This window comes from Anarrhichthys ocellatus, unplaced genomic scaffold (genome assembly GCF_004355925.1).
Source record: "Anarrhichthys ocellatus isolate YVR2014 unplaced genomic scaffold, GSC_Weel_1.0 scaffold22, whole genome shotgun sequence".
Lineage (NCBI taxonomy): Eukaryota > Metazoa > Chordata > Actinopteri > Perciformes > Anarhichadidae > Anarrhichthys > Anarrhichthys ocellatus.
Genome location: NW_022280052.1, coordinates 6,205,882 through 6,232,302, shown reverse-complemented (window position 1 = coordinate 6,232,302; position 26,421 = coordinate 6,205,882). Strand labels below are relative to the sequence as shown.

Below are 26,421 nucleotides of genomic sequence, written 5' to 3'. Positions count from 1 at the left end.
GTACTGCAGCATCACCGTTATTTTGAATGCGTCAGAGTGACATTTCCGTGATCGGATGCAAATTGCCCCCCTCCCCCCTCCCTCAATTTTAGAGGAAACCTTCCCCATCCAAAGTCTGTCTCTGTCTGTGTAAGAACACATAATGATTTATTCCGGTGTTATATCGTCACATCCTATTTCCTCCACCGCATCTGTTGTGAGCGATCAGCCTCAACAATGGTGGTACAGGATACTGTGGGCTCTCTACTGTGTCAGAGCCACAACAACAGCTCCGCAGATGGAAGAGCCTCATTCCATCAGTTTCCTTTGCATCCACGATGCAGCACACACGGCCCTCTGGCCTCTGCTGCGGGAGCCATCCCGGTTTGAACCCTTTTTAGTGTCTTCAGCGTGACCTTTTTCTGGAAGCACGACTGTGCTGTGGTTTTTAAAGGATTTTTTAAACTTTGTTTGACTGTTTTTTTCTGGTGCAACTTGCGTCTCATTACAGTTATGTAATCACAATCACATTTACAACGCAGCATTCTTTCTGAATTGATTTTGCAAGCTATCGAGTTATGTAACATTCGGATGATGTTTCTGAGCTTCTAGTCGAGAGAAAAAAAAAAACCACTGACAATGTTTTTCCGAACCAATTTTGTGAATTTTAATATATAGGTGTTGACAGATATAAAAAATAAATTTCCGTTTCGAGGATGACAGCTGTGCACACACACACATACACTGTGAACAGGTTACACTGAACGCTGAAGCATCTGTTATAATGCGGCAGTGAGAGGCTTAACTTCTACAGAGAACACGTCTATGATTAATGAGAGCGTAGACATGGTGGCATGTTTATGCAACAGTTTAAACGCATTTAACACACACACACACACACAAGCATGCACAGATATACACGTCTACACTTTTTGCCAAACTGGAGGAGTGATTACTGTCTTAGCAGCCTTCTTGTGATAAATACTGGCTAACTGAACAGAAGAAAGTGCCAAAACATATATACATATGAACATATAAACATATATATATATATATATATATATATATATATATATATATACAAATATATATATATATATATAAAAACAAACTGAATTGTAATGTTTAAAATGTTGATGAGTAATGAGAACATTATTTTGTTTGCAGACATTTGTGAGTTCGTAGTTGTCTAGTGTGTTTCTTTATGCTTGTATAAGAGGACCTGTCAATCAGTGTGTACGTTGAACAGCTTTCAGTCTTGTTCTGTTTGTATTGTGTTTGCGTTGCCATTGAGCTCGCTCTTTGGTTTGCATGTGGGTAACAAGTTTTGCCTGAAATTATTGTGAACAGATAGTCGGAGCTCGTCACGAGTGAGCAGGTCTGGCCTCGGGTGCTTTGCTCCAGGGCACAATGCTGTTTGTCGGGATCAAAACCTGTGACCTCTATGAAATATATATACAACCACCTATATGAAATAAAGTGCGGCACATTAATAGCAAGAAGAGGCGGCCAAGATAAAATCGAATTGAGCAAAATCAGTGTGCTGTATCTCTGCATTTGTCGTACTTTCTCTTCTAACCTTCAGCCCACTCTGCCACTCCAGCTTTCTTTGGGCCGCTGCTTCCGTCCTGTAACCGAACACTTCCTGTTTTGGTTACAGCTCGCCCTGCTTCGATGAGCAGTCGGTGTTTATCATGGAGGAGCGAGCTGTCGGGGGGCGTGAAATGCAAACATCTTGTCTCCTACAAACACTTTCTGGGAAAAACGGTCCGTAAACATGTTGTCGAATGCTACCGTGAAGCCACAGAGCTCCTATTAACTGTGGTCTCCGCTGTCCCCTTAGACTGCACTATTCATTCTCCTTTTGGGAAAGCCAGATCATACATTCGGGTCATATGGGCAGTAGAGAGCATAATCAAACTGGAAGTGGTACATTTGTAAAGCCGACGTGAGAGAATGGATCGTACCTTTCAGATTGGACGATGACTGGTGCATGTGAACCATCGCTAAAAGCCTCGAAGCAGAATAAGAGAGAGCGCTCCCTCCTAACCACAGCGGGTTTCTATCAGAGCTATGAAGAGGTATGAAACCATTCTATGACGACCCACCCGTCGTCGACTCCAATGCGCAACGATTCTCGGTGCATCTCAATGTATCGCACCCTCGGCTTTCTCTCAGCCCAACATTGTTGAAACACAGCAGCTGATATTGGTGGAAATAAAACCAAACTCCCGACTATGTTCCGTCACTGCCTCGATGCAGAGTCGTCCACGCCTCTAGTCGTGTCGAATGTGGTTTGGTGCTGCTGGAAATCAGATCTGGTCACATTATCTGAGACAGAACCCCGGTTCTCTCACATCCCACCTTCACCTAAGGCTGTTTGTTAGTCTTTAGCCTAGCAGCAGCTGAGGCTAGCCAACTAATAGCCATTTAATAATCGGAATGCAAATGTTTTTTGTCTCCTCGCAGGTCCTCAATGCTCAGAAAGCCGGATACAAGGCCGCCATTGTTCACAATGTGGTCTCTGATGACTTAATCAGCATGGGATCTAATGATCGTAAGTAACCACATTTTATTTTCTCCTCTGTAGCACTTAAGCATTTAGCATCGCACATTGCCGCCTGGTTACGGGCCTCTGTTGACAGAGGATGTGCTTTGTTGTTCTCTTAAACCCTGAGCCTGAGGAGAAAGGTCAGGCAGTTTTATGCTGAGAAGTTTATTTCAAGTCTCAAGATGTATACGATGCCCTGCCCATGAATCCATGTTGTGTCCGGGGTTTTCTCTCAGTAGAGGTATCGCATATATTCTCACTCGAGGGGGTTGCAGCACAGTCATAAACTACCCATGAAGGCTTCTCGTCCTGATTAAGTGCTTCTCTAGATGAGTGGATGTCACAAGCTGATGGTTTATGTCACTGGGGGAAGCCAGTCAGTCGAGGGATTTCTCCTGTCGCTTCTTCGGCTCACTGAAGGTGTCGGTATGCGTCAACCGAAGTCGGACGGTCAAACAGACATTTTTTAACAGGCTCAAATGTGTTACTACTTCCATTTTTTTATCAATGAATCTGCAAATGACATTTGCCCATCATCAGCCATTGCTTGCTTTGACTGACCAACAGTCAAAAACACATGTTATTTTCAATGAAACAAGGTTTGAGAAGCAGGAACCAGTGAGTTTTGGGGTATTGTTTTTTTTTGCTAAATAATGACTAAATGATTCTCTGGCAATCAACCAAAATGATTATTGACTAATCATTGCAGCTGTAGTTCAGCCGCTTCTCACGAGCTTCATCATGCGTTGAAGAACTTTAAGCAAACTCCATCAGTTGATGAAGACTGTTTAATGTAGTTAAACCTCCAGAGAGAGGAAGTAAGTGTTCCTCGAGTTAACTTTTTTTGTCAAATCCTGACACATTTAAATAAGTTTCTCAGTGTCTTTGATTTTGAACACCGGCCTCAAGAGCACGTTTCAAGATCGTTCAGAGGATTTAGGCATTAATATACAGTCATAAGATATATTAAATGTTTTATGTTTCCCTTTTCAGTCGATATTATGAAGCAGATAGGTATTCCCTCGGTGTTTGTGAGCGAACAAACCGCCAACTCTCTGAAAGAAGACTTCACGTACGACAAAGGGTAAGTCTCAACACATTTCCCATCATCATCATCATTATATATATATATATATATAAATAAATAAATAGAAGCAGGTCTGTTCTCTGCGCAGCTTCTTCCAGACCAGCTGAATGTCATATTGTTGTAGAGTAATGCAGCGTGGACTGTACCAGAGCAAGGCGGAGGATTCGTCTTGTGATGAGTAGTTGTCGCTGCTGCTGATGTGGTAATGAAATGTCTCAGCCTGTCAGAGGAGCCCAGAGAGTCACACAGCATTTAAGATTTAAATCAGCTGTGTGCTTGTGTGTGTGTGTGTGTGTTTGTGTGTGTGTGTGTGTGTGTGTGTGGTGCTTGTCAGATACCATCCAAACACTGAGGGTTATTCCCAAGACTTCTGCAGAGGAATGAACACCAAACATGGTCTTGGCAGCGTTCTGTCAGTGTGGACCGAGTTGGTCGTGCAGTGATATGTCTGCTGTAGAGGCAGTTCTGTGAGAAGAAGTAGTCCCCCCAGTAACTCATCGTGTGAAATGTCACTACGTTGATAGAGGGCCCCGTGTGTGTGTGTGACCGTTCACGCCGCAGTTTTTGAACAATGCAATGGCCGTGATGAAACCTCCACACAGCGTCTGTGGGGGCCTCGCTCAGAGTGTCTGTGTTACCTGTCAACACCTGACCGTGGCTCTGCTTGTTCTCCTAGGGGCCACGTGGTCCTCATGCCAGACTTCAGCCTGCCGCTGGAATACTACCTGATCCCCTTCCTCATCATCGTGGGAATCTGCCTCATCCTCATCGTTGTTTTCATGGTAGGTAGATCTTTGTCGCAAAGTACATTCTCCTGATGAACTTCGCTGCACATTTAAAGGCAGTGATTTTAATTTTACCGGCTGGTATTCTAAAGGAGTTTTGCCTCCTGAGTCCTCGCAACACTGTTAACCATTCCTTTTTAAAATGTCTACTCCATTACAGTAGGAAAAGTACAACATTTTCAGTTTTGAGATTGGTCCTTCGTCAGGTACCAAACTGGCATCTAGCTCAAAACATCACACTTCTCCTAATGTGACAGAAATCACAGTTACAGTTTTTTGGACTCAGCACCTGGACAAGAAAGTGTGTGTGTGTGTGTGTGTGTGTGTGTGTGTGTGCGTGTGTGTGTGTGTGTGTTTTAAACGCACTGATCTTAAAAGCATTCTGACATCTTTCTTTCTTCCGCCATTCCTAGATCACCAAGTTTGTCCAGGACCGACACAGGGCTCGGAGGAGCCGCCTGCGTAAAGATCAGCTCAAGAAACTTCCCATCCACAAGTACAAGAAAGGTATGGAGGCCATCTCAGACACCTCAAGTACCTGTGACTGTATCATCTCCATCTCTAAGTCATTTACAGTACACACTCACTCTGAACTATGAACCGTAGAGATGCTACGTCCTCCTGTACCGTGCCGCTCTTTGTCACATGTTTAAGCCCAGAGGAGCGATGTCATCAATGCATTACGACACATCACTCCTCCCCGGAGCTAATCGGATTAATATGGACTTGATTTTTCCACAAAGCCCTCCGTGGCAGATTAGAGCTCCTCTCTGTTGTGACTGGACACGTGACTGACGGTCTGGAATGTAGTCTCATGCCAGAGGCATGACGGGGGTTTATGAAGTGAAGTGTAGAAGTGTATTTAGTTGTTTTTTATCTCAGACGTGTTGTGCTGCTGGTTTGTGAGGACGGTGGAGCACTAGATCTTTGCGTGACACAGAGGCTATAGCATTGTTTTGCAATGCAAATCCACTTTGTGCTACGGCCAAGTACGATTTTTTTTTTTTTTTTTTGCAAACTGGAAAACTCCTGGCTTCAATCAGCTGTGCTGGGGAACACCGAGGAGCTTTGGAGACGAGGCTGGTGCATGATAAGTAGCGCCCCCCCTCGCAAAGCTGTTAATGGAGGGCGCTATGAGTCGAGCTGCTGTTCCACCCCCCCGGCCTTGGCAGAAAAACGGATGCACGTGCGACACACCAGCTAAAAGCAGCATGTGTTGCTCATATAGCTGTTCTTGTCACGTCAGGCTCTGTGGGTTTTTTTTTTTTATGCCCACTCTGACTCAGGGTTTCCACCAGGCACCGCTACAGGGAGGTAGGATGTCCAGGAAAGGGCCTCCAGGGGCGGCTTCTGCACTCCTGTCAGCTGAGTCAGAGCACAGGAAGGGGACACCAAATCTCTACCTAAGCACATTTTAAGGCCGGGCACTCTGGAGCAAAGGCTAGCTTGGCAAAGTGTCCTGGCTGTGAGCGTGGGGAGGGCCTGAGAGCATTGGGAAACTGCGTTCCAATGCGGTTTATTGTCGGACCGCTGATAATAGAAACGACTTCCTTTTCTGTCAATGTACTGTCATGGAAATGAGCTCAACACCTGGATAATGGTTGATGTACTCGTCACCAAAAAGGTTTTTACTCAATAACCACGGTTTTAACTGCTCGGAAGTATTTCTTTTTTTATAAAGGCTCACTAGCTGACTCACGATCAGAGAGCATGAGGGTGTCATAGGAGCTTGCTCTGTGGGTGTTACAAGTCTGCAATTATTGAAAATGTCTTTATTAAAAGACCATCATGAACATCAAAGTCTGTTTACAGGTCTCTGGGAGTACTACAGGAGCACTGTGATGTTAGTGTGGCTTTCAAAGCAACTTTACATGTTGAAGCCATTGTGCGAATGTCTGACGCTGCAGTTTCTATAGCGGCCACTTGTCTCTTGAAATAGAAAATAGAAAATCTCAATAGGTTATTTCACTTTTCTGCAGTTGTTAAACCCAAATGCTACGAGTCACAACTTCCCGTCAGAAACCAGTAAGCAGCCTAAAACGGAGACCGCTTTTTACAATCTAATATTCGGATTCCATTGGTTTGTTTCAGAGGCAAACACTTCGTCAGTCGTGCTCTTATTGAGCTGTTTTTTTGTTTACATCCTTTTCAAATCTTTATTGCTACTGCTGTTGAGCATGTATTCAAGTTCAACCATTGATATTTACCTCCACAGTTCTCATGCAGATTTGGGCCAGAGGTGGTGATAATGTCAGACCTGCATGTATGGAAATAGACTTCACAGGCTGCAGTGAATAGTGGCTCACACAAAGGCAGTCTTTATGGACGCTGCACAATGCCTTAATGAAACCATGGTACGCGTGTAATTCGCGCACAATACCGGTCTGAGCAGCAGCATGCGACGGGAGATCCGTCTAAATGTTCAGCGTTATGTAACACCAGCTGCCACAGCTGTCGGCGCACAGCGCCGCTCCGCCATTAACTTGACGTACGCTCTGCTTTTATTGCAGAGCCTTGCGTCATCCTCACTTAGGCTGACGGTGATTTTTGGCCCCTCTGGGTGGTGAGTTTCGACAACAACCGGCGTCTAGCAGCCGTTAAAGCCAGAAATTGTGAACACACACACACACACACACACACACACAAACTGGCTGAGGAAAACGAGGGGGGTTGTTTTAGACCCTTCATTAGACCGAGAGGCTGGACTCTCCCTCTGACCCCTGAACTCCAGTCTGATCCCTCCCCTACGCCGCGTTCCTCTTCCAAACCATAGGCGGGGAGCTGAGCGCGCACACACACACTCACACACACACACACACACACACACACAAGCAGTGAACAGAGCAGCTGCAGTGTCTCAGCCGTCTGTGTGTGTGAGGCATGTTGATGTCAGTACAGAGGAGCTCTCTCTGTCTCTCAGTTCACTGGCCTCAGTGCCAGTTGCCCTCATCCGGTTGGCTCAACCAGCGACGAACTGTGCAGAAGCCTTTTTTTTTTTTTAAATTCTGTCACCCTCTCTTCCAATTCACCCGAAGCTGTGGGACAGTGTGGTTTCCTCTGATTGATGAAACATAGTGGGGGAGGAGAGGTGAGTAATTAAAGATGCCCCAAAAACGCTCACGTAAGGGATTCCCAGCATCTGAAAAACATGATCGAGAAGTTTTCGATTGGCCTTGAAAAATAAATTTGACCACCCAACTTCAAATCTGACTCAAAACACAGAGAAACCACACACAGACTTGTATTGATCACCGTTTAAACACTTTGGTAGAAATGGTTTTATTGAGCCGTTCTTTCACAGGTGTCTCGCTGCTGCTGAGCATGTATTTATTTATACACGTTTTTAATATTTGCTCTATTCTCTCTAAAAACGAGCACTGCTCTTGACACACACGTACTGTACCTGTGAGACTCACGTGTGCGGGTCACAGGGACGACATTACTGAAGCTTGTAATGTGTTCAATGAGGAGGGACGACACTGTGAGTTATGTTCTGCTGCAGAACGCTGCGTGGCTCTCACTCGACACAGTCCTGGGCCAGTTAACCCAGACGATGTTGTTGTTATTACCGTAATACTGTAATGGACCAAACCACAAGAGACCCAGGTTGTAAAAAAAAAAACAACAAAGTTCTGAGTTCAGAAAGCCACTGAACCTTTTCTCTCTGCTTCACTCAGAATAGCTCAGCATTTCCTGAGTGTACACTGGATCCAAGCCTGCACAAACATTCTCTCTCTTTCTCTCTCTCTCTCTCTCTCTCCCCCCTCCACTGGCCTGGGAGGGTGAGAAAGAGAGGGGGAAAAATGGAGGCTTGCTTAGAGAAGTCTCGGGTAATAACAAGATCGGTGGAGATGGTGAGTGAGGGAGAGGCAGAGGAAGAAACGGAGCTAAAAGTGTGAAGAGGGAGTGGTAGTTGAAAACACTGCCATGAGTTGAAGTTGCTGACGCTCAGAGGGAAAAGGAAGGGGGGGCTGGTCGATATGACTCCATCCTTATACGGTCACATGCAGCCCTGGCACGAACACGGAGAGCCGAGTCGGGGAAAACATGCTCATTTAGAGCTTACGTAAACACACACGGACCCACAGCCCGGGCAGGCGAGAGGAAGGGAAGGAAAATGAGAAGAACGCTGAGGAATGTCAGAGGGGAGTGTGTTGATAAATTCCTGAGCTTTTAGTTCTCCAAAAAAATGATGCTGCACCTCCTGTAACGTCCAGAGATGCAGCGCTGTGCATTGTAGCGGTGTCGGGACATCCTGTATGTGGGAAAGTGACTCCGTTTAGACAATTTAAGGAAATGAAAGACTCATGAAGCAGTGGGAGGTCCTGATTGCCGAACACTCGCACCCCATTTCACAAACCTAGTTTCCCGAACTAACTATTTTATGCATTATTTTTCATAACTGCATGGTTCATAGTGGATTAACACACTCATAGGACGGCCACACCTTACATTATACCTCTTCAATGTTTGAACAAACATTACTTTTGTACTAGGAATTGATGAACATAATAAAAGCAGTCAGAAGATGAATGTGTCTCGTCTTTTTTGACACAGGGGACAACTATGATGTGTGCGCCATCTGCCTGGACGATTATGAAGAAGGGGACAAACTCCGAGTCCTGCCATGTTCTCACGGTGAGTCTCAACACCCGTAAAATGTTGACTCATTGACTCATTATTCAGAATGTGAATAACCCTTTCTTTGTTGTCCTCAGCGTACCACAGTAAGTGTGTGGACCCCTGGCTGACCAAAACCAAGAAGACGTGTCCGGTGTGCAAGCAGAAGGTGGTCCCCTCGCAGGGCGACTCGGACTCGGACTCCGAGGAGGGCGAGAGCGGCCCCGACGAGAACGAGGAGGTGTCGGAGAGCACCCCCCTGCTGCGCTCCCTGGCCTCCACCAGCGCCCACTCCTTCGGCACCATGTCGGGGGCGTCGCGCTCGGAGCCCGACCAGGAGTCCTCCGACTACGAGGACGACGAGCTGGACAGCAGCGACAGCGAGGAGGAGGTGACGGTGGAGACCGTGGTGGTGCAGATGCAGCAGCCGTGCTCCGAAGGCCTCGAGCACGTCCCGCCCCGGGCTTGATCCGGCCGACCCGATTGGTCACCGAATCCCCCCCCTCCCCTCCCAAACCTCTCCGCCTGCAGAGACTTTTGTTGGGGGGTCACGAAACAGTTTCGTCTTTTCTGTCACTGCTTACAAGACATTGTAATTTATCTCCGCCCTATAAGTTCAGTTACAAATATTAAATTGTTTTTTTTACATGATTTCGGATAAAGGGCTGATTGTGACAGCGAGTCAGTGAGCATGCCGTAGATCTGACAGACACTGATGTACAGTAGACTTTTATACTGTACTTACTCATATAAAAGATTTGCACAAATGAGCGGGAAAGTCCCAGACACACAAGATCACGCTTCTTCATTTATAAAGTGTATATAAAAAGTATAAATCACAATAAGTTACAGCTTTGATTATCTCCTAACCCACATGTTTCACACGACGGGGAAAGTTTCATTGTTGTACATGTTCCTGCTACACCGACACTCTTTGAACGCGCTATGCAGCATCCTTTTTGTAAAACAATTAAACATTCAGCAAGTGTAGAAAGATTTAAAGCCACAGCAATATGGTTTTTTTGCCAATTTATTTCTAGCGTCGTGTGTGAAGGAGCCTGCACTTTGTGCCACGGTTTATCTGTTGCAGTGAAGAATGTGCTCTCCTTGTGACGTCACATTCTGTTTAAGATGTGGAGAGACACGAGTGGAAAGTATGTCCACGCTGCCTGTGGCGAACTTCAGACCGATCACTCCATTTAACACGAGCGGTTATTTGTGGATAGGCCTTGTAATACACATTTAACTGACCATCTCCCATTTTAATGCAGTTTATAGTATAATCTTTGTCATGTGGCTTGATCGGTTGTTTTTGTTCATGAAACCTGTTGCCTTTTTCAGTTGATGTATTTTGTCTCGTCAGTGTTTTCCTGCTCATGTACGTCTGTTCAATACAAATTTACTTCAATAAAAGGAAAATGACACTCGACAAGGAAACTTTTCATGGTTGACATATTTACTCAGTTTGACAGAAAATATATTGTAATATGGCGAACAATCCAACATTCGTCCTACTAGTTCCCAGTGTTGTCTGAAGATTTGTCACAAAATGTACAGCTGCAGTGTTCACCATGTTCAGTAATGAGCCGATTATCTGATACAATCGGCCCGACTGAAGTCTTGCACGGCACCGCTACACTCGTCAGATGTCACCGACTCCTCCGTTAAACACTGGAAACTCAAGCGGGTTTTCTCAAGATGGAGGTTTGCAGAGGACCTTTGTTGCATTTAATTTCACATTACCCATTTCATAAAAATGCATTAAACACCCCAAAATATTAAGACAACATCCCCATGGTCCATTTAGGAGACATCCTGGATGTTCAACACTTCAATGACATCTTATCCATGTCGAGTTTCAAACCTCCATCTGATATCAAAAGCTGCACACCAGCTCAAGAGTTGACCTCAGGTTGAAACTTAATGAACATCTTTACAATAACTCAGAACAAAGAGGCCCGTCCTGGTCCGGTTAATGATGCAGCACTAAATTCTAGACTAACATTTGGTCTTAATTCGATGAGGCTTAAACTTACTTTGACCTTCCAGACAGAGCCAGCCAAGCAGGCTCCCCGTTTGTCATTGTATTAAGCCAAGCGTGGCATCGTCTCATAATGCAAGTAATGTAAAAAGAATAATCCTGTACATAATAAAAGACAGCAAACTTTTATCTGGTTGGAATAAATTTATTTGATCTGTCTGTAAACAAGGTGATAAATCAATTTATGGCATTTCTTGGTTTTATGCATATGAAATCAGATGTATTAAATAAAAGAAAAAAAAAAACAAAGTGACGGAAAAGGAAATGAACATAAACAGGACTTGAAACTTTATTTTGTAGCGAGTACACAGATCCCACAAGGCCCAAACATTGGAGCTGAAGCTAAAAAAAAAAAAAAAAAAAAAAAAAAAAAAAAAAAAAAAAAAAAAAAAGTGCCAATGAAAGGATTCTTTAGTGGACAAGATCCATGTTAGGACAGCAACAGATCTCGATTATGGCACAAGGATACACAGGTTCTGCAGTTAAGCTTCAACAAGACAACCAGAAGAGTCTTTGTTCCAACCAATCCCATTGAGTGTCGTTTCTACTTTTGAAAGGTTTTACAGTTAGCAGTGCTGCCAGACCGTGTGATACCCCAGAGCTCAGCTGACTAGAGAGTAAAAGGCAATTTATTCCACAGTTTTGTAGTTGTCAACACAGCATGGTTTGTACAAATGCAGTCGTTTTTGGCAGGAGGGAGTGTGGGGGGGAGGGGAAACAGTGGACCGACATTCGCAGTCTCCCCTTCCACACGATGGTGGAAATTAAACAGGAAGACACGATGAGCTTGGTTACCGCTCAAGTGCTTAAGTCGTCGGCTGCTCGGGGAGTGTGTACGGTCGGGTTTGGGAGAGATTAAGTAATGGGCACCATGACAGAGAGAAAGAAAAAAAATCATCTACTTCAAATTGACAGTAAAGCTTTTATTGTCTCGAATGTTTTGCCAGATCTTTCTTAGCTGTACAGATTTGTCATGACATCCTGTTAGCAACATTCTCTTTGCTATGGATCAACTTGTAGTGCTCAAGAGGACACAGCACAGGTGTGCTGAGGGGACAGGAAGAGGGGAACATATGGGAGAACAAAGGGGGGAGGAGAGAAGGCAGAAAAAAAAAAAATGAAGCTACCAACTAGGACTGGAGTAGTGTAAAATGCAACAGGGTGGTAAGGGTGAGCTGTTAGGTGGCTGGGTACAGGCTGCTTTAGTATCCGGACTTCCTCAGGTAATCAGCCATATCAAATGCTTTCTTGTTGAGCTTCCCTCCATGGACACCTTCCTTCCCCATGACAACAACCAATGCTGGAGTACACAAGGAAAAAAAACAAAATAAATGAACAGACATGGTGATAGCAGGACTGGAAAAGAATATACTTTGTTATTGCCACCCTGCTAAATGTGGGGCTACATGGTTGAGAACGGAGCCTAAACCATCGCTTTGTTAGAAATGCTCAGTTTGGGTGAAACGTGGGCTCGACAGTAATTTGTTTCTAAAGTTTTGTTTTTTTCCTCTCCCTCAACTCTCCACATAAGCTACGTGAAAACTAAACTAGAACCCTGAATCCCTCAAGTATTTTGCCATTGAGAATGCCTTCTTATTCAATCCGCCTCCATGGACCCCTTCTTTGCCCATTACCAAGACCAAGACTGAAAGAAAAGAGACAGAAGGGACATTTAGAGAAGGTGCACAGAACACACAGTGAAAAGAGAAGAGCCAGAAGCAGCAGGCGGAAAAGACGGCTACAGAGCAGCACGATGCACAGAAACCATAGTGGAGCTTCGGGCTGAAGGCGGCATCGAGCCTAAACATTCAGTTTCAGACCCTTGCTGCTGGTGAAACAAGACATTACAATTAGGAAGAGGGAAAGTACAGCGGGAGCACACATGTAAAGGATGCATGCAAAGCTGTTTCAGTCTCTACACTTGGGATGAGCAGAGGCTCAGAGCTGTAGTTGAAGTGTCATTTTAGAATGAAAGCAATGTTTGATACATCATGAACTATTGATTAGAAGGGAGCTCATTGTGCACTAGCCTCACGGCAAGGATCAGTATTGACTGAGTTGGGCTACAGCTACACAAACTTTCACAAATTCATGTTAAGATAGTCAGATTGAGTTCCATTATTTTTTTGAAAATGGCTGAATCCAACATAGAGTGCTTCAGTGTATTCTTTCCTTAAAGTAAATATAAAATGTACACTAGGGCTGGACAATATATTGAGTGACATTACTCCTACACATCTACAACAGCAAGTCACAGCCAAAGCTTGCACACCTGTCAGGAGGTAAATTTAAGTTTACTCATCCAAATGTTTTGCTAAATCAGCTTCTTGCTCACTTTAGACAAGCAACCAGGTTGTTTGGGTGTGTGACAGCTTTAAGTAGCTTGGGTGTTCAAATCCCGGTCTGTACTTTGAGTTTATTGCACTCGTCTTAGTTTCATTTGTAATCAACACACACAATGCCAGCAGCAAAGACTAGGAAAGTGAAGGTCCTACTGGATACCAACAACCATGCAGACACAACATGCTTCATGGTACCTCTCCTCAATACACATTAGAGCCCTGAATAAGCCTTTCACCAGGAATAGAGTGGAAGCAGGTGAAGATTCATAACTTGAGGGTAGAGAGTGTGTTAACCAGGAAAGAGGAAGATGCATGCACTTAAGATAGTTTTTAGGAAGTCCTGGCCCAGTGTGTGGAGAATAGGAACCAGCTGCAGTCTCACCTTTAAGTTTTAGTAGTGGGGAGGACAGGGCATCGGGGCCCATACAGGAAATATGAAAACTCACAACTTTCAGGCAAACTCCTAAAAAAAGAGACTTAACTCGACTTCTCTTTGTACCATAAAGAAAAAAGGTAAGAATTTAGGTATTGATTGTTTCTTATGTAAAGCGCGTCGCCTCCAAAATGTCCATTTTGACAGAACATTGAACGCTTTCTGTTGTAAAAGAAATATGTAGGCATCTATCCCGTGTTAACACATGGTAGTTTAGTGAAAGTCTGGACTAATATAATTTATTCAATTAATCAATAAGTCAGGAGCCCAGAAACATTAAATCTCTCTAGAGAACTTATACAAGATAGATACCAAAGAGGGGAACATATGACAAACTTGTTCGCAATAATTTAGGATTGTTATTAGTTAATCTGTAAGCTGTCTAGTCTTCCTTACGCTAACAAAACACACAAAAATTATATTACACTGCAATACTGCTATAATTAGCTCAACAATTAGCATGGAAGACTGATACTTCAAAAGGAATTTCCATTTTACCATCACCCTTCTGATATGAATCTGCCCCTTACCTCTATCAAAGTATTACACTTAGCAGAGATGCAGTTTCCCATTGTAATAAAATGACATCCAATGGTAACATCCTGTGAGTTACATACATTCAACACCGGTGTCATATATTGAGGAAAGGCGCATTCAAGATCTATCACACATGCACGGACGACAAGTTTATAAATGTAGCTAAACTAATGGCGCTATGTCAAAGCAGGCTACGCTGTCACTGCAGCACTACTAAACTGTAACCAACACTGAATGTGGCGCTCACCTTTGGAGGCTTTGCCTAGAGAAATGTTGTATGTTGGCTCTCCTCCTTGACTCTTTGTCCGGATGTCCATTGTCCAGTCGCTGTCAGTTTGGATGCTGTCTCTGATTACAGAGCACTTCTTATTGCCTAAGGTTATCCCAGTGGTGAAGAATCCCATGCGGTCCTTTCCTGTTAACACGTCAATTTCTTCAGGCTGGGGGGGGGGGGGGGGACACAAAAATCAAGAAGTCAAGTACAACTCTATAAATGATTAATGCAGACAGAGACTCAAGTCTTTTGTGGTTCTTTTTTGTGGCCGTCATTATACTCCAACATAATTCTCAATTATTGCATAAAGTGCGGGCACTGTGAAGCCTTTTGAGATGAAGCGCTATACAAATAAATAGCTTATTACTCTGCCTCTTAGATCCTTGTTTTCCTCAGTTATTCATGTTTTTAGGCATTTAAATACTAGGGCTACAATTATTTAGTGACGTTGACCATTAACTCTCACAACACAACAACTCACTCATAAAATATGCACTTATGAAAAGATATGCATTTAAGTGTACATGTTGGATTCAAATTTAGAAAAAGAGCATTGCGTGGACTGAATGAGGTTACATTACAGATGGCCATCTAAGGATTTCCTTGAAGTCATACATCCTAGCAGAATGAATATTTAGTCAAATTTAACCTTTCCCTCCTTGTATCAACTACATGCAATTGTTGTAATCTAGGAATTAAAGCATGTGCTAATGCTGGACCAGTTTCTAGTGCAGCAGCTAAATGTGAAATGTATGAAGCGTATACATTTACACCAGAACATCACAAGTAGCAACACAAATCTAAATGATTAAATCCTTTATCAAGATGTACAAAACATTCATCTACAAAACACAAAAAAGACCTTCAAGTCTACTTTACTATTTTTCCAAGAAAAGGGGTTAGCATTCAATACTGTTTTTTTTATTCTAAATGTGCCAAGGTGGTCAGGAGTAGTGACAACAGTAGATAATAGAGTACTGCAACTAGTGAGAAAGGATGTCCAGTCTGTTTAAAGACACAGCAGACTCCAATATACGAGAGCTGGCAAGTCCTGAAATCTCAGAGGCCCATCCAGTCCAGCTGCCAAAAACACAATGGTGAAAAATCAGATACAAAAATGTATGTCTACGTTTATTATATTTTTGAGACCACTACTGCTTACTTGTACAAAAAAAAAAAAAAAAAAAAAAAAAAAAAAAGTGGCATTTGACCGCATTGTAATGTTTTTAAGGTTTATTATTTGAACCGATCTACAGAACAAAAGGCGTCGCCCTGTAACACCAGAAGTGCACAGTCATGGCACAGAAACTCCTTCAGGAAAACACGAGAAACTCAAAGGATTTCTACTAACGTTAGCTCACATAGCGTTAGCATGGCGGCTAGCAGCATGTATGGGCCCGGTCAGCCGATTTAATTACATTTACCGCCTTTAGAGGTCCAATGCCATGTTCCCGAAAACTTGTACCGTAGTTGCACTTTTTTTTATTTTACTTTCAGCATTCCAATGACCGGCTTTGTTTAACAAATTCCGCGGGGCTGGAGAGAAGAGGGTGGCTAACACTGGTAGCAAGCTGGTCAGCAGGCTCTGGCTAAAAATCACGACACGTTTTTTTGGATTCACCCAATGACTCATTGCGTATTCACCTACACACACAAATACTCGAATTATTGACTAATCGTTTATTTAATAGACAAAATGAGCCCCATGGACGCGCCAGAGACTATTTAGCAGAGATAGCTTCACAAAACGTTAAACGCTGCAGCGTTGTCGGGTTTACGTACAGCAGTTTAAATATACACTGTTCAAACGTGGACCACTGCTACACATGTTAACCGTGACAAAAATGAACAAACTGAATGGAGTGTCCGCCATCTTGGAAAATAAGGGGCGGCAGCGGCAGTGAGATTCACAGAAGCCGAATGGGCGAAAACGAGAAAGACCGAGCACGCCAGCGCGTGAAGAACGCACGTGAGCAGCGCTAGCGCCTGCGCTACTAGCGTTAGCCAATCATGATTTTCCAAAGGAGATGACCGGCCTGATTGTAGCTAATAACCGCGAGCTGTAGTTTGATAACCAATGTTTAGCAATACCATTGGTAGGCGATGTTGCATGCTTAAGTTAAACGCTACTATAAAGCAAAATATCCTAATTTATTAGGCACTGGTCGAGATTAAAAAAAGGTTTGCTTTGTCCGACGTGCTCATCTTATCGGACCGGCATCACAAGCACACAGGGCTAGTTTAAGCTAACGTTAGCTAGCTAGCTAGCCCCATTAGCTTGAGTTCGCGGCACTGGCTTTGGTCATTTCCGGCTGGTCTTGTGGAGATTTCTAAAAACAAAATGTTAACATTGACACCACAGAGTGTGGTTAATTTACCAGAAATGGTAAATCTACTACAAAGACGGGTTGAAAAGCAACGGTGCATACGTGCTAATGAAGCTGGATTGTGACCAACGGATACCATGTGTACCACACACACACCACTCGTCTTATCCCCATTCAACAAGGCCCGGCTATGCAGACAAACGCACCGGCATGGAAAATGTACTTTTTCCTTCCCGTGTCACCACAGATACTGACACACATAGCATACTAACCGTCATATTGGCAAAGGTACCGCCGGCGTTCGATGCCCAGACGTATTTGGCGTCCGTGTACCCAACAATGGCCGCGTCCTGGCAGTTGCCATCAGCCAGCAGGTTGTCCACGTAGCTTTGCCAGGACATGTTTGTGAGATTAGTTCAAAGATGCAAAAAAAATACGTAGGGTTCGAGTTAGGTCACAAACGTCTCTTGAGCGACGAAGAAGCGGTGATGAAAGCTGTATTTATCAGCGGTTTAACGGGCCTCCAACAAGCAGAACCCCCCCCCCGACTCCGTCACGTCTCGGCTTTCTTCTGGTCTAGGAAACGAAGAAAAAGCCGTTGCAATCGTACAGGCGCTTGGGTGTAGTCTCCAATAAATCACTCCGCTTACGTCGTTGTTCGCCCTACATCGCGTTAATATACTGCGCGGCGGATGAATATGTCGTGGAAAAAAGCTAGACGGACTATTTCGTTCTCCACGACATGAAATACTTGTTACAGCTTGCCATTGTTGTTATTGTTTTACGAATAATATGATTTTTTTTAGAGGTTGAACAAGTCAAAATACACATTTACACAGATTTAAATCTGCACATCAGAATTGTGTTAGTTTCATAGTTTCAGGCGGATGTAAATCTCTGAGATTTACAAGGTACAGTATATACATTTTAATACACATTCCACAGTAGTTTTTACATATGATGATCACTGAAGCCACTGATCATTTATCACAATGTGGTTTCATCCAGCTCTTTATTTGAGATTCATGTAATAGCTACTCCACTTTAATCAGCTGGGCAAACTTGCACCTGGACACAATCAGCAATTCTGCAGTCATTTTGGTCACTCATCAAGCACCGAAAGACAGGAAAACACCCTCAAAAGGCCACTAGTTCATCACAGGTAAAAACATTGAGTAGTCAACTCATTATGCTGATGAGAAGTTTTGGATCTTCAATAAACATGGCTTAAATATCTCCGGACAATGGGAGATATCATGCTGTAAGTAGCTTACATTTTGAAAAGGATAGATAGTATTTCATATTCCTTAAAGAAGAGTCCTTATGTGGGAGACTCTCCGAGCCTGCCATCCTTAGCGCTGTGTTAGAGAAGCTGTATTTCCATATATGTGTGTACGTTTACATTTTAAGCGTAGCTTTCACTCCAGAATGTCTGCCAGAGATTGAGCAGCAGGGATGTTATTGTTGGTTCCATTCACCATTTTCTTTGTGGGTTTTCCATCATTCTAGTCTGGGATACATCTTCATAATGTAAAATCCTTGTGTGTACTACACCAAGTATCACTAACTTGGTAAAGAATTGTGGGATAGGGCCTTTTTGGGAGCAACTTGTTTTTACGAAAATATATTTGGTTTTGTTCACACTGTTAGTTGTTAACCTTATTAAAAATTCTACATTTTATTGCTCTTTCAGCATAGTTTTTGCTTTGGTGAGCTCACATAAAAAGAACAAAACCGAAACCAGCATATCACATACAGTACCTACACTGAGACATGAAACAAGTGCTAAAACATAAAACAATAAAACCTTTAAATAAACAATCCTACCCTTTCTCCTCTCATCTGTGCGCACTAACTGTGAAAGTAGTAGAACACACAGACAGACTTTAAACCCTGCAGATTTGAACTGAAAAGAAAAGACTGAAATGTTTAAGAGTTTGTATCTGAAATGCTGCATCACTGTGAGGTTTATCCAGGACTTTTGATAACTTTTTTTCAACCGTTTCACCATTAGTAGCACAAGTTCACACCTGGGAGCTACTTCTGTTGAGCAGGTGTACACGAGCAAAGGCACCTTGTTCAAATCAACCACAGTTAAGGAGTGAATGGAGAGCATTAATCAGCGACTTTCACCACTCAGATAAACCTGACTCCCAATTGCATGATGCACAACGAGTGATATCAAATCAATCATTAACATTCAGACTAATGTAAAAAGAAATGTAAGTGAGAAACTAGACAACTACTGGAATTGAGATGACTTAACGTCACTGAGCTCAGTTCATGTTCATACTGCAGGGGTTATGCTTGTTCGTTATTTACATGCACCACATACACATCTTCCTTCATAAGTCTTTTTGAAGCCCTACACCATGTGACGGTTTTATCTTTATATAGAAACTTCCAGTGAATTATTTCTCTTCTCTCCCTCCCCGGGAAGACTGAGTGCAGAAAAAAAGTTATTAATTGACCAGGCAGAAGGAAGAGAGCAGGACTTGTCAGACACACCCATATCCTATTCTTTCATTGGATAGTCACTTTCCATGGCCACCTCTGTTTTGCACTTCTGCTCCGTCAAAATAATATCACTCAGGCTGCACATGAGTCATGGAGATACAGAAAGGAGCGAACTTGTTTGCTTTAGCAAAGGCTTGGTTTTGAGCAAGGCCATTAGCATCGTGTATTGTCATCATAACAACTGGATAACACATAGACAGAGCAAGTTGCAATTCTCCTGTTTTCCTGCAGGCTACCTTTTTTTTCTTTAATGGTGTCCATATTGTTCCATGCATATAGGTTTGAGCATATTTCAATGTACTTTTAAGTGATAAAAAAAACAAAACCTTGTGGTTTTCTCTGTTAAAGACAATAGATCAGTATAGTGCACACTCTGACACTGGGACTGTGACTTCCTGTCAGCTCAGCAGGCAGATGTATATACCATGTGCCTGCAACAAATTTACAACTTAACACATTGTTATTTTTTCTGTCTACGTTGCCTCTACATACTATGGAAGCCCATTTCCCCCAATGCCATGAAAAAAAATGAAGATCCTGTCAGTCATCATAATGAGAAACTTTCTTAAAATAATGACTTAGTATCTTATGAGGTACTAAGTCATTATTATAAGATACTATGTAATAATTATGAGATTCTAAGTCATAAATCTGAGGTACTAAGTCATTATTTTGAGAAAGTTTCTCATTATAATGACTGACAGGATCTTTATTTTTTCATCACAGTGGCGGAAATGGGCTTCCATAACATACATATATTTCTAATGAAGTAAAAGTAAAGGAGGTGTTTAAAAAGGCACCAGTACTTTTGCACTCAAGCTGCTGACAGCCAGCATTGTGTGCTTTTCTGACTTGTGACACCATAACACAAGGCAATCCATACTTCCCATTCCACAGTCTGTAGCTGCATGCAGAGTAGTTCAGCAAACAAAAAGTTTGCTCTTTTCAGGGTGTTAGATTTCTGACCCCATCAGTTTTAAAACCACTAAGCTCAATTGTAAATCATAAGTTGCGTAACTCAAGCATTTTGTTTTGCATTTAAATGTTCATTGTTTTTAAGAACTTTCAACAAATGTTAGTTACACAGGAGGAAACTGTGCAGTTGGTGGTCGACTATTTTCAGTTATCTGATTAATATCATTTGGTACTCTATTGAGTGTTTACAGACAGTGGGATTGACCCAAAATAAACAAAAATGTGCGCCTTGATACCCGAGTGATTTGATACCCGAGTGATTACAGCTCATGTTGTTTGTCATACCCCCCGTCTCTCTCTCAAATAAAGGCGAAAAATGCCAAAAAATAACCTTAAAAAAATAAAATGATCTACCATGCTTATCGCAATGAAGGAACGTGTCACCTGGTGCAACAGTGTGGCTACATTTTTTAGTTTTTGGACAACAACAACCGGTCACGTACTGACTATATCAGAGTTTGGCTACACAGTCAATACTTATATCTTAATAAGTTCATCCGTGGTTTTGGTCTTTGTATGAGATTTTTGGACAATAAAAATGATATATAAACTCCAAAGATGTATTCCTCATAATTGTTTGAAATGTTTATATTATTAGTTTAAAAAATCAAAAAATATATAAAGATATCTGTAGAATCCCATTATATCTCACCGATGGTGTTAGTTTAAAGGACAGTGTGAGGCCTTTGCCAGCGAATAACATGTATCCCTGGTTGTGTTTCTCATTACAGCTAACAGAGGGTATATATGGCTAAGTTTACATTGAAATAAATACAAGAGTAGCACAAGCTTTTATTCATAGTTGATCAATATGACAAGCAACCAACAGGAAAGAGGTGAAAGGTCAGAGCCACAGCTGCCTGGCAGTGTTTGAAGTTATCGGCCTGCAGTCCTTCATGACTCAGCAGGAGGCTCTGCTTTGTCTTGTATAGTCTGAACACAATTCAGGCCATTTTTTCACCTCAATTGGACAAAATGACTTATTCATGAGCGTAGTTCACTCTTTGTCTTGTGTAGCAGTAGAAGAGGTTGACCTATTTTTAACTCACACGGATGAACGCGTTCAAAGGTCGATGTGCTAAGACATATCGCTAAATAAATAATTTCCAGTCAATGACACGTCCCATTCTTGGTATTCAAGCTCAAATCACATTTTCCTTACAGGTTGCGAGAGCTTTATCGGCGTGAGTGAAACAAATCACAACACAACGACCATGATTTAAAAGTAACCGAGCTTTCCATTTTCATCCCCCCTGGAGTGGCTCAGCAGGGCATTAAATATTGAGCAGCAGCAGGTCGGGAAGAAGGTGGCGCTGCTCTTTTCCTAGAAAATGTCTCCCCTCTACTCACCAGGCCCCAGGTCTGTCACACACAGAGGAAATCAATAGTAGCCAAGGATTGGGGGGTGAGGGGAGGGAAGGGGGTAAAGGATGCACACACCCTCACCATCTGAGACATGCAGTGGAAAGCAGAAGCTCTGACAGATGAGTTGTCATGGACAGTTTCATGAGTGTGCCTTCAACAATGTGAATGAAGCACATTTACTCAACATTGTCAGGGCAGCCGGAAAAAAATACCATTCTCATTTGATAACATATCTCTTGTTTACAACAACTTGGGACAAAACATGTGACGATCAGCTTGCCTGGCTCCAGTAAGCTTTGCCTCCTGATAAAGGTCAACATGGGAGATCAAAGGTGGTCCATCTGCATGGTCAGCAGAGTCAGTATGTATGCTAGAAACAGCGTGACAAGCAATGAGGCAATCTTTTCAGAGGCCTGCACACCCCCCCCCCCCCCCCATCTGTGGAACGGATCAACACCCCCATAAATCACCACTGCAGCGTGTGGCTGTCACACACACACACACACACGCACAGACACACATGCAAATTAACTCTGAAAAGTACACACACACACACACACACACATTTTTCTCATATAGACATGTAAAATGTGGCAATGCAAACGCACATGACGCTTAGTCACCACACACACAGAAAAAACAAGCATTACCGAGGGCAGCGGGTTAGTATGGATTTGGATAGCGATGATGCGGAAGAAGAAATAAAATAGAACAGACTTAAGAAAAAGAGACAAATGATCTCCTTCTTTGTCTTGTTTATTTGCATCACAATGGTGAACGTATCACAATAAATGTGTCATACACTGATATTGAGAAATGTTGACCTGCACCCTTAAAACATCTAAGCAGTAAATCCATAAAACGCATCGTTTTAAGGATTTGTGCCCTGAAATGTGTTTCAACAGCACTTTCAGCTGCCCTGGTATGAAACTCTGCCTGCCTTGTTGTTTCCTGCTCCTCCTTTTGGTTAGTAAACCTCCTTTTTCTTTTTCTCTCAGCATAAAAAAATGCTAGAGGAATGCTTGTGGATCATCCAACGCCCACATTTTGTTTTTCTTAGAGAAGGTCAGTTACAGTAAAAAAACAAAAACAAAGGCGCTCCTCTGATTTTATTTTTCATTTATCCACTTTAATTCTCAAAAGCATGCCAAGAAGACCCATCATAATGCAATTTATAAATACATTTAACAGGAATAAACATTTTTTTGCCTGTCAGGAAGCACAGACTTATTGTTCTGCAGATCTACATACTGTCCCGTCCTTCATACTCGGGTAGTGTGGTATGATCATGTACAGACTGGAGATAAAGCCCCACTGTTCTGCACAAATGAATAGTCAGGATTCATAGGAAATGAAAGGATGAAGTGAGTCTCACTCTCACATTTTCATGGTCTGATCAGTTTCACTGCTTTACTCAATGTCTACTTGATAATGTTTCTTTCATCATGATTTTAATTGATGCCATTTTGTACTCTCATTTAGCCACTTGTTAGCACTTCTTTAAGACACATAAAAGCATACAAATTCACAAGAGATTTGATATCGTAGAACACAACGTTAAAATCTCTAAACATCACATATGTTTTCCTCACTTGATGACACTTTTCACACTTTTCCCCCCATATGACTGTAAAAGAACACAGATGAATTCCCTCTCATGGTGTTGCAGTTGGAATAGAAGCATCCACCATATACAGTGGCAACCAAGCATTTAATGTCAAACTCATTAAGCGATCAATGAAAAAGTGAACTTTTCATTCGAGTCAGATTAGAGGTGCTCTTAACTGGGTTTTCTGTAAAAGTAAAACATAAAAACCTGTTCATTAATGGGAACAAAAAATCCTCGAGGCCAAATTGAGAGGCGCCACTGACTTGCATTTGTTTTGTTTATTTTACTGCTCATTTGATTAGTCCTGCAGTAAACATACATATATACATACATACATACGTCAATGATGAACTCCCCTCGAAAGGCGTGCGTCCACACCTAGTTCAACCTTTGACCACTACACCCACTGATATGGACACGTTGTCACAGGTCACATATGAAACGCCCGCAAGTGTACACACACCCACACACATGTCTCAAAGCCACAGCAAAAGTCTTCCTAAAACAGCATACTGCTGTTTGCAAATCAATGGAATAATAAATGCAAAGTACCACTGGAATGTAACACTTTGTGTGTTTGTGTGTGTATGTTTGTTTGCATTGGTTAAGAAGTTTGATTTTCTGCTGCTGTTTGTCATAACAATAATAATATAAATAATAATAATAATATTGAACTGCTAAACCATAAACTACTATATATATATATATGCAATGTAGTTATTATCTTGAAAGCTGAAGAATGGATGGATGGATGGATAAATAGTACAGCACAGTATCTGCAGTACTGTTTTACTGCTCAGTGACGATACCTTGTGGCCATGATTGTTAACTGCAGCTTTGATTTATGTTCTGGAGTCATGTGCACAGTGTGACACAGATGGTGCACTAGAGCCACTGGTTAGGAAACACTTGGCAGTTCAACACAAAAAAAATCATCCTCAGGCTAGAACGGAAGAAAAAAGAAAAACGCTGAAAGGCAGATAGATCAAGTCAGACAATATCAAAGGATCCTTCAGGAGCCAATTACAAATAAATGTAGGCTGGGACAGTAAGTTGATTTAAACTCTGTGTAACCGAAGAGCAGTTATCAAATGACCCGCATGATGTCACTCCTCTTATTTACCTGTAAGCTATCTGTGCATCTGAAAAGACATGCATTGACTTGAACTGCAGCAAATGGTGTCTCTGTAAAGGAATTTTACTTTACAACCAATTAAGTTCTGACATGACAACTTGAAGTTTTTTTTACGAAATAAGTACATAACTTCTGCTTCCCCACCTGTGCGATTGTCATCATTAATGTTGCACAGCTATCGCCTTTGAAGTTTTTAATGGAAGAAATTGTGAAACTGTGAAAGCAGTACTGGACAACAAATTAAATGATAGTGATTACAATTTAGTTGAGACATCATAAACAGGAGTTAGACCAAAGTTATTGTTAGAATTGTTTCACAGATTCATAAAACTATAGACTTGCAGTCAAATTAGTAATGCTGAGTTTCATGACAGGAAGAAAGGATTATCACATGTGAAACATTGTCTAAGAAGAAAGAAGAGCAAAACAGTAATTATTGTAGTAAACATACACAAAGAGTCCACGAGAGTTAAAGTAAAAAGAGTACAATACATAACAGTAATTCAACAGTTACATAGGATGGTGGCGTGGTGGCGAGCACTGTCGCCTCACGGCAAGAGGGGTTCAATTCCCGGGCTGGACGGCCCTTCTGTGTGGAGTTTGCATGTTCTCCCTGTGTCAGCGTGGGTTCTCTTCAGGTTCTCCGGCTTCCTCCCACAGTCCAAAGACTCATCAACTTAGGTTGATTGAGAATGGTAAATTGCCCGTAGGTGTGAATGTGAGCGTGGATGGTTGTCTGTTTCTCTGTGTCAGACCTGTCATAGCCTGCCTTCGCCCAATTGTCAGCTGGGATCGGCTCCAGCCTCCTTGAGACCTTGAACAGGATAAGTGGTTAAAGATAATGGATGGATGGACTTAGGCTGTTGTATTAGCAATACATTAGCCTCAGACAACCACTATAGTGCCTAGCTTGGTAGGCAGTAAGCTGATCATAGAAAAACTAAATCTAACCAAATTAATCGTAAAGCAGCTGTGATAGAAAGAGTACCATACAGATAATACTCCAACAAGGGCATTTGGGGAGCAAATAAAAGATGCCTGTCAATATTTGCTTGGTCACAGATCTGACATGAGGCTAACGTTATAGCAACACATCACCCAACTGAGATAGAGTATACATTCCCCATAATGCCTAAAATGAATATATGAATAATTTGCCTCCTAAAAGCTCGCTTCTCTCAAACTCTGCACCTCCAGTTTGCAACGCGGAATTTCAATTAAAATGTCTCAAACCCGACTCTCGCCCCATATTAAGCCCCCTGATGGGCCCACTGGCCTCCGATACACCAACAAGACACAATAATCCCCTTCAAGCCTGCCAATTATGAAAATGATTTGCTCAGGATTTGGAATACAATGAGAAGATTAAAAGATGGAAGCACACCTGCTATAAACTGTTGGGGAAATTATGTCTGTCAGGTGTTATAGTAAAACTTATAACGAAGGGAGGAGGAGGGAGCAGGAAAGGCAACTAGATAACAGTGCGTGGATGTTATTTTGACATAGATTTCATTCCATTTTGCGGTTTTAGGTATGTGCTTCTTTATAATGCGGTGTCAGCCCTTAATGTTGTATTGCGCTGAGTTAAGTGTAATCAATAATTATTCATTATAAGGGTATACTTTTTTGAATCATCATCATTCAAAGGACACAGCTATGCTTTTAAGCTCAGGTATTTGCTCTCGGCTCTCCAACTGGTCTTTACTTCAATGCTGTTTGATGCTATACTGCTGCAGGGCAATGGTTACATACATCTATGTATCACTTTGAAATCTAGCTTGCAAAAACATTGTGTGCATTTTGCTCAAGGCACAACTCTGAGTCACTGGGTGGTGCCGATCCAC

At 42.4% G+C, this 26,421-nt stretch overlaps 2 protein-coding genes across 3 annotated transcripts in view; one reads left to right on the top strand and one right to left on the bottom strand.

Annotated features, from left to right (window-relative positions):
* The window catches only part of rnf13 (ring finger protein 13), a 31,804-nt gene extending 21,345 nt beyond the window's left edge, over nt 1-10,459 (top strand). Inside the window, exons 5-10 of the mRNA XM_031859463.1 lie at nt 2,449-2,536; nt 3,524-3,614; nt 4,294-4,399; nt 4,816-4,909; nt 8,960-9,040; nt 9,121-10,459. Of these exons, the coding sequence (XP_031715323.1) occupies nt 2,449-2,536; nt 3,524-3,614; nt 4,294-4,399; nt 4,816-4,909; nt 8,960-9,040; nt 9,121-9,491 (831 nt within the window). The 3' untranslated portion in view covers nt 9,492-10,459. The remainder of the gene's footprint in view (nt 1-2,448; nt 2,537-3,523; nt 3,615-4,293; nt 4,400-4,815; nt 4,910-8,959; nt 9,041-9,120) is intronic.
* Nucleotides 10,460-11,192: 733 nt separating this feature from the next.
* Nucleotides 11,193-17,627, bottom strand: LOC116390131 (profilin-2-like). 2 transcript variants are annotated; one of them, XM_031859464.1, is made up of 3 exons: nt 17,249-17,627; nt 14,623-14,815; nt 11,193-12,363 (listed from the first exon to the last, which is right to left on the bottom strand). In XM_031859464.1, the coding sequence occupies exons 1-3, from the start codon at nt 17,375-17,377 to the stop codon at nt 12,266-12,268; spliced, it is 420 nt and encodes a 139-aa protein (XP_031715324.1). In that variant the 5' UTR covers nt 17,378-17,627; the 3' UTR covers nt 11,193-12,265. The 2 variants fall into 2 exon arrangements, with proteins under 2 accessions (XP_031715324.1, XP_031715325.1); XM_031859465.1 differs by lacking the exon at nt 11,193-12,363 and adding an exon at nt 12,370-12,708.
* Between the last annotated feature and the right edge of the window lie 8,794 nt (nt 17,628-26,421).